This window comes from Antechinus flavipes, chromosome 2 (assembly GCF_016432865.1).
Source record: "Antechinus flavipes isolate AdamAnt ecotype Samford, QLD, Australia chromosome 2, AdamAnt_v2, whole genome shotgun sequence".
NCBI classification, from domain to species: Eukaryota; Metazoa; Chordata; class Mammalia; order Dasyuromorphia; family Dasyuridae; genus Antechinus; species Antechinus flavipes.
Window position 1 is genome coordinate 234,704,288 of NC_067399.1, and position 15,055 is coordinate 234,719,342.

The 15,055-nt window shown below is 38.0% G+C and overlaps 1 protein-coding gene across 1 annotated transcript in view; it reads right to left on the minus strand.

Moving 5' to 3' along the window:
* Nucleotides 1-15,055, minus strand: part of PREX1 (phosphatidylinositol-3,4,5-trisphosphate dependent Rac exchange factor 1) — a 206,138-nt gene that overhangs the window by 63,800 nt on the left and 127,283 nt on the right. Inside the window, exons 10-11 of the mRNA XM_051976532.1 lie at nucleotides 5,248-5,395; nucleotides 1,715-1,815 (exon numbers count right to left, since the gene is read on the minus strand). Coding sequence (XP_051832492.1) covers nucleotides 1,715-1,815; nucleotides 5,248-5,395 — 249 coding nt within the window. The remainder of the gene's footprint in view (nucleotides 1-1,714; nucleotides 1,816-5,247; nucleotides 5,396-15,055) is intronic.

Genomic DNA, 15,055 nt, shown 5'->3' on the forward strand with positions numbered 1-15,055 from the left:
ATGATGGAAAGGTTTCAGCCAGAAAGAGTATAGAGAGGGACATTTATGATTTTGTGATTCTAAAGTTCTAAGAGTCTAGTAGTAATAACTCATATTTCTATAGAATTTCAAGGCCAACAAAGTCACCTCTTCACAAGTAGACAAGTTTGATCCCCAAGGGGCTGGAAGAGACATAAGAAGGTCATTTAGTCCTATCCATTTTACAGAGAAGGAAAATGAGGGCCAGAGATTTGTGACTTGCCCAAAGTGACCCAGGTAGTAACAGTCTCAAACCAAGCTTCTTTCTGATAACCATACCTTCACAGAAAGAATTGCACATATTTAACCTATATCATATTGCTTCCTGTCTTGGGGAAGGGGAAATAATAGATAGGGAGAAAAATTTGAACCACAGAGTTTTATAAAAACAAAACTATGTATACATATATTTGGAAATACAAAATACTATTTGAAAAAATAAGGAAGGAAAGAGAGATAGAGAGAGGGAAGGGGGAGGGAGAGAGAAACAAAGAAAAACAAAGGCATTCTAGAATAAGAATTCTGCAAACCTTTTTAAAAGCATCTTGATAACTATATTTCTATATAATTGGCTTCCTTTACAATCATTTATTTAATTTTATGCTACTAAAAATGTTATTTTGAGAAAGGTCCACAGACTTCACCAGACTGCCAAAGACATCTGTGACACAGAAAAGGTTAAGAGTCCTTGCCACAGAGCAGAGGACCAGAAATACCTACTGTGAGCCTCTTCCCAAGAGGGAGAATCAAAATGCTGCATTAAAAACTGTGCTGAATTCCAATAGACGTGGGACAGAAAATGCATCTCCATTCAGAGAAAGAACTATGGAAACTGAATGTAGATAGATGCATACTAATTTCACATTTTGGGGGGTTTTTTGGTTTGCTTTTTCTTTTTTTCTTTCTTATGTTTTTTCCATTTTGTTATGATTTTTCTTTATCAATGTGACTCATATAGAAATCTGCTAAAAATGATTGTACAAGTACTTATAAACTATATTAAACTACTTGCTGTCTTGAGGAGAGAGGAGTTGAGGGAGGGAAGGAGAAAAAAATTTGGAACTCAAAATCTTATAAAATAAATGTTAAAATTATATTATACGACATATATACACATATATATACATCATATCTCATACTACATATAACTGGAAAAATAAAATACTATTCAATCTTTAAAAACTGTCTAATCCATTCACATATTCTATAGGGTAAGCCTTGGCTCCACTTATCATGTGGAGAAGAAGAAATAAGAATCAGAATCAGAATAACTGATATATAATGTGTTTAGTTTTACACAATAAATCATTCTCTTGAAAGAGACTTGAAAGACTCATGGCTCTGGGAGTCTCCTTTATCTCTCCCATCTCCATCATTTCCCCATACTCCTTGAAGAGGAATCGAAGAACCACAAAGATCCTATAGGAAGAGGGGCCTTCCGACATACCCAAAGCATAACCTGTGCTACAGAGGCTTTCTACACATATGGGAATGGTTTATGTCTGCGCTGCTCTCGTTCCCTTGCCCTACTACCTGGGAGACTTCCATCATTTCTTGGAAGATGACCAGTTAGTGTACAGAAGGGGGAAGGGGGAAGGCGTGCCCCTCAGAACTGTAGAACAGAAGGGTCGATGGGAATCAAGCTTCAAGCCTGGCTAGAGACTAACAGAAGTTCCAGTGTGCCCCATCTACTCACCATGATGGATGATTCCATTCTCCAGCAGGGCTTGGCCCAAGTTGACCCCTTCTTCTGTTTTGCTTATTTCTCCAATCTCAATGAGCCAAGAAACAAATTCACTGCAAGATGGAGAAAGATCTGTTGAATCAATTATCCGTGCACTCAGGACTTCAGGACAAATATAAGGGAAGGGGTGTGTGAGTGTGTGTGCATATATATATATATATATATATATACACACACACATACATGTATAAGGGTCACCTACTACCATCTGATACACCAGGTAAAGGAGGTCTTTACCTCAGAGGTAAAGGAGGTCTCCTACTGCCTAAGAGGAAATGCACAATAGAGCCACATCCCAGAACCAACCCTTTGCTAGTCACCCTATCCCAACACCCCAAGGCCCACAGAGCTCTTAAAACTACACCTTGGGGACACGGCTGCTTTCCTGATTAACTCAGACAGCACAAGTACAAACAGGCCCAGAATCCATACCATGATTCACATCTAACTCCACCCCGGCTAACAGTAAGGAAACTCCCGAGTTCAAATCCGGCCTCAGACACTTACTGGCTGTGTGAGTCTGGGCCAGTCACTTAATCTTTCTGCCTCATTTCCCTCTCCTATAAAATGGGGGTCATAATAGCACCTACCTAAGAGAGTTTACATGAGAACAAAATAAGATAATATGTATACCATTTTTGGTTATATTTGTTATTTGCAATACATAGGTGCTAACTATTCATAGTTGCTATTTGTATCGTCAAGGCCACATTCTTGCTGTCTGCCCTGCCAAGAAATGTACAATTTCTATTCCCAGAGAGTGTATGGGAAGAGGTGGGGGGAGGCCACATCGGGGCCGCCATCCCTTCTTTAACATAATGTCTTCCTAGTCCCCATCTTATCACCTCTTTACGTGAGCTGTGCCATCAGAGCTGGGACTCAAAAGGGCTTAGTACTAATACAAGTCATTGATTCATTAATGGGCCAAGAGCTTTTTTCTTACCCCCGGTAGTCCTGAGCTTGTCTCAGCTCTTACACAGACTCACCGACTGACCCTGACCAAGGACATTCCTCACTGTGGGTGCCTTTCTTCTCTGACATCCTACATTCTAAAATCCCTTTCTGCTCCAACACGTTCTATCTATGATGATGAGTCAACACCTCATAAGAGAAATAGTAATAAGTACTAAAGTAATAAGAACTAGCATTTGAAGAACAACAAAACACTTTATAAACTGTGTCATCTGATCCTCACCACAAACCTTTGAAAAGTAGATACTATGAATATCATGTAAAATATTATGAATGTTTTACAGATATTTGATCCTGCCAGGATCAAATGGCTACTAAATGTCTGTGGCAGGATTTGTCTTTCCGATTTGTTGACAAAGTCCCTAAAATGTTTTTATTTCACACACACACACACACACACACACGCACACACACACTCACTTACTCACACATAACATATAAGTAGGTATGAGTTAGCAAAAGAGTAAGAGAATATGAAATTAAGTATAACTCGGCAGGAGTAACAGGCCAGGTTAATTCAGAAAGACTTCCTAGAGAAGGTGGGTCTTGCAGGGATTCCTGGAGATAAGGTTAGACTAAGGTTATTTCTAAGGTCCTAACTGTTAAGATTCTAGGACTCTGGGGATTTAAAAGACTGAGATTTTATATTGAAGTCATGGTTACAGGATCAGAGATTTAAAGCTGGAAAGAAACTTGGAGATCACAGATCACATCAATCAAAAGTTAAAAGGGCTATCCAATCCAACTCCCTCATTTTACTGAAATCCAGAGATTAAGTGTTTTACTGGAGGTCACAGAGGGGGGATTTAAAACCATAAATTCAAACTCCAAACTTGATATACTACACTTCTCTGTATAAGCCTACAATTCAATGAGTCTAGGATTCTATGAGTCTCCAATTCCAAGATTTCAGAATCTCAAAATCACTAGTTGAAGAGAAAGAATGATTTGCACTGAATCTACGGGAATGATTCTAGGAAGGACCAAGAGCTGGCTGAGCCAAGAAATAGAGATGATTTCCTTGAGGAGATGCTTCATCTCCACAATTACTGTCAATCTTTCGGGTGGGATGGGGCCCCTACTAGGACTCCCCAGGCCCCAACCCGTCTATGAGCTTACTCAGGGCTTACATCAGAAATGTGTTTCTCTTGGGACCAAGAACAAAAGGAATAGCTAAGAGCCGAACAGTCTCCAAAAAATCTGGGTCCAATAAAGTCTGGCCACTGCTGCCAAATCAGAAAGGGTTTGCTGCCTATCAAGAGCAGCATTCCAGGCTCCCTCCACTGGGGCTGGAAATATTTTTAGCCTTTCGATGTTTTGCTCAGGCAGAACGTCTGACTCATCCATCTGTAGGTAGGTGCGTGTGTTTGAGGGACAGACTAGACCTTGGGGGGAGAGTGGAGGAAAAGTAAAAATTACTCTGTTCCTGGGGAGGAGCCCCATGGGGGACACAAACTGCTCTAGAGTTTCCTGCCCACGCCCAGCCTCCGTGCCCCCAGTAGTTTATTAAAATCCAAGAAAACAGGGGAAAGAGAGATTTTTTTGCATTCAGCTATGGAGAACAACAGATGTTTCTCACCCACATAAGGGAACCGGAGACAGCTGCCCCCATACTGCCCCATTCATTGCCAAGGTCTGGGATCATTCCCAGGCTCCAGGTCCAGTGGAGGGTGGAGGGGAGCACTTCTCCACCACTGGCTGGATGAGCCCAGCACTGGACAGTCCATCACATGGTCTATGTTTCTGTCTGACCTTGTGACAAGCACTTCAGCCCAGACTCAGAAATAGGCGTTTATTTGATGAGTCAAGTGATGAATAAGGAAAAACTTCCTCAAAGTGGAATGAACTATTGGTGAGGCAGGGAGTCTGCCAAACTAAGGGGTCTTAAGGGAAGGCTAAATGACCCCTTGTTAGGAACACTGCAGAGAGCATTTCTCAGAAAAATGATTCAATGACCTCTGAGGTCTCAGAAGAGATTCTGAAGCTATTTCATGACATTTTAAGAATTTTCTTGGGGAAGAAGAGGGCCCGGGTGATCATGTTAACCTGTGAGGAATACCCCAGCAGGTACTTAGGAAACAAAAATCACATTTTCAACCATCTTGTCTAAACACCATTATCTTAATATGCCTTAGCAAAGCTTTTAACTTAATCATAAAACATTAGGGTCTTAGAAAGCTCAACCCAGGTCTCTCCATTCTCAACACAAGACTTCTTTCACTAACCCCTGCCTAGACACAGCATGTGAAGGGGTGAACATGTTTCATGAATGGAAGCATGATACAGAAGAAAAAGCATTAAATGTGTTACAAGGTTTGAATATGGATTCTACCATTAATTGCCCCCTTGACTTTGGACAAGACCAGATTATGTCTGTCCTAAATCCTAAAGGAAAAATCATCTGGAGAAAGCTCTATGAGGATGCCAGCTCTTTAAGGGACATACTTGCCAGAGCGAAGAAGATTATAAGAGCACAGGGTCAGGAGAGACAAGGCAGGGGGCAGGGGACTTACTTGCCAAGGAAGCACTTGGGGACAGTGCTCAGCTTCCTCCTCCGGTCCTTGATGAGGTTAACCTTCTTACTCATCATCATGTGGTAAAGCTTCTCTCCCTTCTCAGCAATCATGACATAAGCATCCCGCTCCATTCCCAGCTTGAGACCTGGCACAAAGTCAATCAGTCAGTCCACAAGCATTTATAGAGCACCTACTGTGTACCAAATACTATGCAAAGTGATGGGGATACAAAGAATATGAAGATAATCCCTGCTCCCAAGGAGCTCGTGAGCAGGATTGCACACAGAGTTCTTGTGGAAGGTGCAGAAGGAAGCTAAGAAGCAGAGATGAGTGAGCAGAGAATCCCAGGCAAAAGGAAGGAAAATGCCCCGAGATGCTCAGGCAGTATTGAGTGCCAGAAGCAAGAAGAGGAGAGCAGTATTAGAACACAGTTCTAGTGGGGGAACAGTTGGAGGCCAGGTCACAAAGAGCTTTTAGCTGGAGCTGTGGGAGAGAGTTGGTTGAATTCAAACCATGACATGGTCAGGATGAAAGATCAAATTAAAATAGGTAATTAACAATATAATAATTAATAGATAACAGAATGCATTGGGCATGGGACCCTGCAATGAGATGAGCTTGGACCAGGGTGAAGGTAACATCAGAGAGAACAGGGTCACATACAAGAGATATTGTGAAGGTAGAAAAAACAAGACTTGGCAGCTAAACAGATAAGGAGCAAAGAAATTTAGAACAAATAAGATGAAATTTAGAAAATAAGTGATATTAAAATTTAAAAAGCATAAAGCATGACATATAAGGACAGAAAATATTCATGGAAGATCTGAATGGAAAGAAAAAATCAAATTCCCCTCAGTTCCAACCCCTTTAGCCACAGATCAGGCTCCCAAAATATAACCCTCAATCATGCTTCCATGCTTGATGCATGATCATCAAGATCACAGCCATCAGTGGACATGCTCTCCTTCCATTGTACTGCTAAAGCATTTTTTAACTCCAAACTTGATAAAAAAGTTCTTAAGTCAAGAACACAGGTTCCAATACTGGCCATTCACCACCCAATTACAGTTATGTACTATCTGGCCATACCACACCCCCAAATGTGAACCTTCCAATAGAATATAAGGTCCTAGAGAACAAGGGCTCATTTTGTATTTGTACTACCATATTAGAGCGTATGTGTATGAGTGTGTGTGTGTGTGTGTGTGTGTGTGTACACATATATATATATACATATTACACACATATATTATATTATATGTAAGTATTTAATAAGTATCTATTGATGATTGATTCTTCACCTGAACGTAATGAATAGCTCCGAAATCAAGACCATAAACTCTACTATTAACTATTCACAACCCTAAACATACACTGAATGCTGACTTCTCCATTTCAACCTGACCCCTTAGCAATGATTGTTGTCCATTTTTAAGCATATCTTAAATCTTAACTTGCCTTATTTCCTCAGGAAATTTACCTAATCTCTTTGAACTTTGGTTTCCTCATTTGCACAATGATACACCATACACCAAGATAAGATCAAAGTGGGTCCACGATTTAGGCATAAAGACGGAGATTATAAATAAATCAGACGAACATAGGAGAGTTTATCTCTCAGACTTGTGAAGGAGGAAGGAATTTTTGACCAAAGAAGAACTAGAGATCATTACTGATCACAAAATAGAAAATTTTGATTATATTAAGTTAAAAAGTTTTTGTACAAACAAAACTAATGCAAACAAGATTAGAAGAGAAGCAATAAACTGGGAAAACATTTTTACAGTTAAAGGTTCTGATAAAGGCCTCATTTCCAAAATATCTAGAGAATTGACTCTAATTTATAAGAAATCAAGCTATTTTCCAATTGATAAATGGTCAAAGGATATGAAAAGACAATTTTCAGATGATGAAATTTACACTATTTCTAGTCATATGAAAGAGTGTTCCAAATCACTATTGATAAGAGAAATGCAAAGTAAGACAACTCTGAGAAACCACTACACGCCTGTCAGATTGGCTAAAATGCCAGGAAAAAATAATGATGAATATTGCAGGGGATGCGGGAAAACTGGGACATTGATGCCTTGTTGGTGGAGTTGTGAACGAATCAATCCAACCATTCTGGAGAAGTATTTGGAACTATGCTCAAAAAGTTATCAAACTGTGCATACCCTTTGACCCAGCAGTGTTACTACTGGGCTTATACCCCAAAGAGATACTAAAGAAGGGAAAGGGACCTGTATGTGCCAAAGTGTTTGTGGCAGCCCTGTTTGTAGTGCCTAGAAACTGGAAACTGAATGGATGCCCATCAATTGGAGAATGGTTGAGTAAATTGTGGTATATGAACATTATGGAATATTATTGTTCTATAAGAAATGACCAGTAGGATGAATACAGAGAGGACTGGCGAGACTTAGATGAACTGATGCTAAGTGAAATGAGCAGAACCAGGAGATCATTATATATCTCAACAATGATACTGTTTGAGGATGTATTCTGATGGAAGTGGATCTCTTCGAGAAAGAGAGCTAATTCAGTTTCAATTGATCAAGGATGAACAGAAGCAGCTACATCCAAAGAAAGAACACTGGGAAATGAATATAAACTGCTTGCATTTTTGTTTTTCTTCCTGGGTTATTTATACCTTCTGAATCCAATTCTCCCTGTGCAACAAGAGAACTGTTCAGTTCTGCACCCATATATCTAGGATATACTGTAACCTATTTAACATGTATAGGACTGCTTGCCATCTGGGGGAGGGGGTGGAGGGAGAGAGGGGAAAAATCAGAACAGAAGTGAGTACACGGGATAATGCTGTAAAAAATTACCCTGGCATGGGTTCTGTCAATAAAAAGTTATTTAATGAATAAAAAAAAAAAAAAAAAGACTTACACGAACTGATGCTAAGTGAAATGAGCAGAACCAGGAGATCTTTATACACTTCAACAATAATACTATATGATGATCAATTCTGATGGAAGTGGATATCTTAGACAAAGAGAAGATCTAATTCAGTTCCAATTGATCAACGATGGACAGAATCAGCTACACCCAGAGAAAGAACACTGGGAAATGAATGTGGACTACTTGTATTTTTGTTTATCTTCTCAGGTTATTTTTACCTTCTGAATCCAATTTTTCTTGTGCAACAAGAGAATTGTAGGGATCTGCACACATATATTGTATCTAAGATATGCTTTAACATGTTTAACATGTATGAGATTGCCTGCTATCTAGGGGAGAGGGTGGAAAGAAGGAAGGGAAAAGTTGGAACAGAAGTGCATGTAAGAGACAATGTTGTAAAAAAAAAAAAAAAATTTACCCAGGCATATGTTCTGTCAATAAAAAGCTGTAATTGAAAAAATAAATAAAGAAATAAAGAAGCTTATTCTCTCTCAACATCACCAGCAAATCTGTATGTATATATGTGTATGTGTTTGTGTACATGTGTGTATATATAAACATATGTGTATGTGTATATATAGATATATCTATGTATAGATATAGATATTTATGAATTTGCACAGAGACACATTGATCCAATACTTAACAATTTTCAACCATTCACATCCCTAATCCTTTCACCACTCCATCATAGCTCCTACCATTACTATTTACCTTCTCAATTTTACACACACACACACACACACACACACATATCTCTAAATTACCAAGCAATTCTAACCATGTTCATACTATTCCCTTGGTTCTAGCCAGAACCCGAGACTACCATTTGGGCTTTTGTGATAAAGAAAGAGTATCAAGATGGGGATGGGAGTAGGAGTGTGAGGCTACAATTTAGTTCTAGGTTCTGTCATCCACATACTGGACACTTCATTGAGTCTCCAAGCCATTCTTATTTCTCTATGAAATAAGGACTACATGATCTCCAAAGGTTCTTTCAGCTTCTAAGAAGGCAGAGAGGACCAGGAAGGCCAAAGAATACCTCCCTGTAATGGTTTTCTCTGGATCTCTACCACCTCTACTAGACACTAGGATACTCTCAAAAATAAGAGTGGACCATAAAGATCCAAAAGAAGAAACAGAAGGCTGCTCTATCCCTAGGAGAAGTTAGGTTAATCTTCTGTTCCCTAGGAAACTTACTAAAAATGTACAGCCGTATTCATGTGTAAAATGAGGGGGCTGGACTTGCATGATCTCTAAAGTGTCTTCTATATAATAATTCACTGAAACACTACAATAAATAAATGCCTGCTGACTGATAGACTATATCAGTTTACATCATTTATGATTATAATCCTAGCAAAGATATGGTCCTTAGGTAGGAATACCCACAGTTGGATTACACAGTCTAACTTGTCTTTAATACACCATCACATACTAATAGGAAACAAAGGATAGGGATTAGAACTCTAAATAATTTCATTCTATAAGGAGGTCTATAAGTGAGGTAGGTCAGATATGATTATTCCCCTTTCTCCAGATGAGGAGCCAGGCCAAGAGAGGGAATGACTTGATGCCCATTTTTTTATGACCTTGAGCAACTTGTACCTCGATTTTCTCATGAATAACATGAGGAGCTAGGCTACCTCAATGTAGGTAACACCATTTCCTACAATCATACAGCCAATCATTTGTCAACTCAGGACCTCATCATCTCTCACAGAAATTAATGCAATGGTCTCCTAACTGATCTCTCTGCTTCCTTCTCCATTCTAATCCACTACATCCACTACCACAGGTAAGGAAAGCTAATCATGTCACTCCTGAAAGCTCTCTGTACTTCATACATAGCATGTCTCCCAAATCCCATAACCATCCACCAGGCCTACAATGCAATCTTTCATTTCCCCTGTTAGAAATCCTTAATTTTCTTTAAAACATAATGCTTCTGCCAATGCTCCTAAATACCTACTGCCTTACCTCCCTAGCAACTCTCTGCATGTATTTTTTTCTGCATGTTTATGTTTCTGATGTATCCTAAGAGAAAAAATAAGCCCCACAGAATAAGAATTATTTCATTTTCTGTCTTTGGACCTACAGGGACTATCCCAGGACTAATTTTACATAGTAAAAATTTAATAAATGCTTGTTGATTAAGTGATCTCTAAAGTCCTAAAAATTGTAGATTCTTAAGAAAGCCTATGATCCCTACACAAGATCCCAAACCAAGTAGCACCCCCAGAACTGAATGACTATTCCCTTTTCCCATTGTCTTCATACTCCATATTCTAAGAGAATAATCGTGAAGTAGAAGGTATTGAACGTAGCGGACACTGAATTGAAATGAAATACAAAAATCTGATGGAAATAGGAAGGGAAAAAGAGGAGGAGGGCCAAAAGACCCAAATATTTGAAATGTTTTACATAATTGTACATATATAACCTATATCTGATTGCTTACCATCTCAGGGACGAAGGGATAGAGGGATAGAGAACTCAAAAAAAATAATATGCTTGCAATAAAGTTCTTTGACTATATCCCTATCACTTAATACACAATGACTGGGTGAGAAGAGTGGAGAAGGTGGATGAGATGAGGTTGGATAAGGATGAATGTGGCAAGGAGAGTACTGGTATGACATCTGAATTCTAGACCAAGCTCTGCCATTAACTCAATGCTTCACACCTGGAATTGCTTCTCTTCTTTTTCTGTAAAATGAGATGGTTGGATTCCTTCTAAAAGCCTCTGTTTCTAACATCTGATTTGAGGTTCAGATTGTAGGGTTTTTCAATTCCCTGGTTGATTTCATTTCTTTTGTTTTGTTTTGTATTGTTTTTAATATAAATTGCTGACAGCAGCTTTTCCTGTGATAGACCCTTTTTTTTTCCTGGAAGGAGAATATTTGTCTTTTAAAAATCCATTAAAAGGAGATTTTTGAGTAGCAGAGTTCTGTTAATCAAGAAAATACTGCAGTAGCAGCAATCCTATTTATGTAATGCTTTTAGAAGATTGTCATATTCACCAGGAGATTTCTCTCTTTAGAAAAGAAGCATTTTGATATACCTGAGTAAAAGGTTCCCATACCATTATCAAGAGAACCCTCTATATTCTAAAAGAACAATGGCTACAATACTAATGGTAACCACACAATGTCTCTGCTGTACTCCTTTGTCAGAGCTTGTAATGCTTTCATGAGTTAACATGCTTGAGCTATACTGAAAAAAAAAATTAAATAAAATAAAGTGACCAATAAAAATGGGAGGACTAGCCATGATTTCCAATGAAGGGTAGCTGAGCCTAGGGCTTGGGCTCTTATCTTCTCTCACTCCTCAACTTTATGATTTGGCACTGAGGACTGAAAAAATCATTTCCCATTTCCATAAAAATATAAAAATGCTTTTTTTCATAACAATCCTGCAAAAAGCAGTACAAAGTACAGTCTTCCCATTTTGCAGAAGAAACAGAGGGTCAAAAAAGTGAAGAACACACAGAAACTAGTTTTCATACCCAGTTTTCATAACTCCAGAGTCCAGAGTCTTTTGCATTACACCTGGTTACCTAATTTATAATGACATGATTTAGAGTAATATGGAACCACTGGTCTCACTCCTATACTTAATATTATGGGAGTAAGTGCAAAAGAACTCTGAAAATCAAGATATATGATACACATATATATGTATATATCCTTATGACATGGATATATACATATATATGTGTGTATGTGACATATATATAATGAACATAATCATATCCCAACACAAGCAAATCATGCCAGTAATTTTTTTTTTAAATCAAGTAAAAGACCTATATAGTATATCAATAAAGAAAACAACCCCTACTTAAAAGAAGCTTAAATTCTAATGGGCAGACAAAAAAGAACATTATATATGATAAACCAGCAATTGCAACTAGTAAAACCTACATAGAAAAGGAGAAAAATGATGTGATATTGAAGGAATAAATACCAGATATGGGGGGGAAGCATGGCATTTCTCCATGAAGAGAAGTCCTGGGCCAGAACAGAGGATGCAATGTGGAAGGAAGATTATTGTACAACGCCAAAATGAATGGTTGGGGACAGATTGGGAAGGGATTTAAAAACTAAGCAGGAGTTTTTTGTTCTAGAGAGGAGAGAAAAGTCTATTAAATAAATTAAGCTTAAATTAAGCTTTGGGAAGAAACTTGAGGCAAAAAGATCAGTTGGAACCATCTGGTCTAATTTGTGAACTAAAATCACAAATCAGTTCTTCCCCATCAAAAGCTCTTTCCACTTTTTTTCTTTAAGTATCCATTTATAAGGGTTAGTAAAGTTATTCCTCATCCATATCTCTTCTTTAGGATCATGGCAAATGAAATCAAGAACCAGCCAGCAGAAGGGGCCATGGACAGAAAATCTCTCCTAGCAAGAAACTTAGCAGCCACTTACACTCAAGTGTAGTTTTAAACCATCACTAGCTCACTATTTTCTGTTCTTATCTGAAGTACCATCCTTCCAGTCAAGCAAGCAAGCCCTCCAAACCCACCTAACCCCTTCACCACACATATAGTCCACAGACATTTTGGTGGGTTCTTTTGATAATTATTTCAGAAACATCAATGGTTTCCTTTATAATTCTGCGAAGGGGTCCATAGGCTCGATCTGATTGACAAAAAGCCCATGTGACTATCTGCCTTCAATGGGCCAGTTCTAGGATGCTAAAGAAGAAAGAGAGAGATTACATTATACCAAAATTCTAACTCATTCAGGCAAAAAATAATATTAATAATCAAAATATCCAGGCACACAGGAAGTCTTTCTATTGATTGGGGTCACAGCCCCTCAAAAGTTTCGTGAGTTTGCTATGTCACCCCTAGCCACAATTATTCTAGCTTAAATCAAGGGGGTCTACAAATAAAGCCTTTTTTCCTTGGAGAGCTGGAATGCTCAAAACAGAACATTAGAGAACCTACAGTTACATCCACACCATAATGAAACTATGAACAGAGCTTTAACACAATAACAATACGAACAAGTCTATTCTCTTCTGTGGCTCTCACTTTCCTAAAAAACAAGGAGGTTGAGCTAGAGATAGGTCAGAATTCACAAGTCACAGGATTTAAAGCTGAAGGGCACCTTCAACATCAAGTCAACATTCTCATTTTACAAATGAGAACTGAACCCCTAGAAGCTAAATTACACCCCCAAATCACACAGATAGCAAATGGCAGAGCCAAGATCCCTCCCAGCTCTGAAGTTCTTGGAACCTAACATTTTTAAACTTTGGAAAGTGCTCATCAGATTATAATTTAACAATAAAATCCATATGGAGGCCATACTCTGCATGAGATATTTCCTTCCCCCATATTTCCACAAGCTGCTTGGGAAAAGGGCACGTGATGTAAGATGTATGGGCTGGTGGGAGGGAGGAATGTAGCTAGTTTAAGCAGCTATAGGTAACTCAAACTCTATAGGAGGAGCGGTCAAAGACTACCACTCTCCAAAGCAGGAATGCTTAACCCTTTATTTCCTCACTAACCCATTTGGCAAGATAATGAAACCATAGGTTTCTATAGGACTCCTTTGGAAAATGTTTTTGAATCCATAAAATAAAATACATGGAATTACGAAAGAATTACTAAATTACTAAAAAATAAATCTGAGTGGGGAACTAGGGAGACAAGTTCACCAATGCCCTGAAAATTCCAGGTTAAGAATTATACCTCTCAAGTAAAAAACTAAAAAGAATAGAAAAGAAGAGGGAAGAATGGCTAATGGTGTGGTTTATTATGACCAAAGAGTCATAGGATTATAAATATAAAACTCAAGTGGACTTCAGAGGACACAAGAGTCTAACCACCTTCACTTTTATGGATGAAAAAACTGAGATACTGAGAAGGTAAGTGACGTGCACACATACTAGAGTTGTGATTTGAATTAAGCCTTCCTGATTACTATATTATAGCACTATATTATTCCTTAATCAGGTGTCAAACACAGTCTGGAGGCTACAGATTAAAATGAAATTGGGAAACAAAATAAATCAACATTTCTATGTATTACTGAGAAAGCCTATCAGCAAGAGATGCTCAAAGAGAAATTCCATTTAAAATTACTATAGACAAAATAAAATACCTGGAGGTTACCTACCAAGACAAACCCAAGAACCATATAAACACAATTACAAAACACTTATCACACAAATAAAGTCAGATGTAAACAATTGGAAAAATAGCAATTGTTCATAGGTAGGCGGAGCAATATTTTAAAAATGACAATTCTGCCAAAATTGATCTGCCATACCAATCAAATTTCCAAAAAATTATTTTATAGAACTAGGAAAAATAACAAAATTCATCTGGAAGAATAAAAGGTCAAAAATACCAAGGGAATTAAGGAAAAAAATTACAAAGGATTGTGGTTAGCAGTATCAAACCTAAGATTATATTATAAAGCAGCAGTCATCAAAACCATTTGGTACTGGCTAAGAAATAGAGTGGTAGGTCAGACTAAATACAAATTACACAATAATCAAGAGCTGTAGTAATCTAGTAGTTGACAAACTCCCAAACTCAAGTTTCTGGAATAAGAGTTCACTATGACAAAAATTGCTGGGAAAACTGGAAAATAATATGTCAGTAACTTGGCATTAACATACATCTCACATCCCATACCAAAATAAGGTATGGGTATATGATTTGGACATAAAGGATATCGCCATAAACAAATTAGGAAAGCAAGGGATAATTTACCTACCAGATCTTTAGAGAAGGAACAAATTTATGGCCAAAAAAGAAGTAGAGAACATTATGAAAGGCAAAATGGACAACTTGAATTACATTAAATTAAAATGTCTTTGCACAAACAAAACCAATAGAAACAAGATTAAAAGTACAAAACTGGAGAAAAAAATCAGC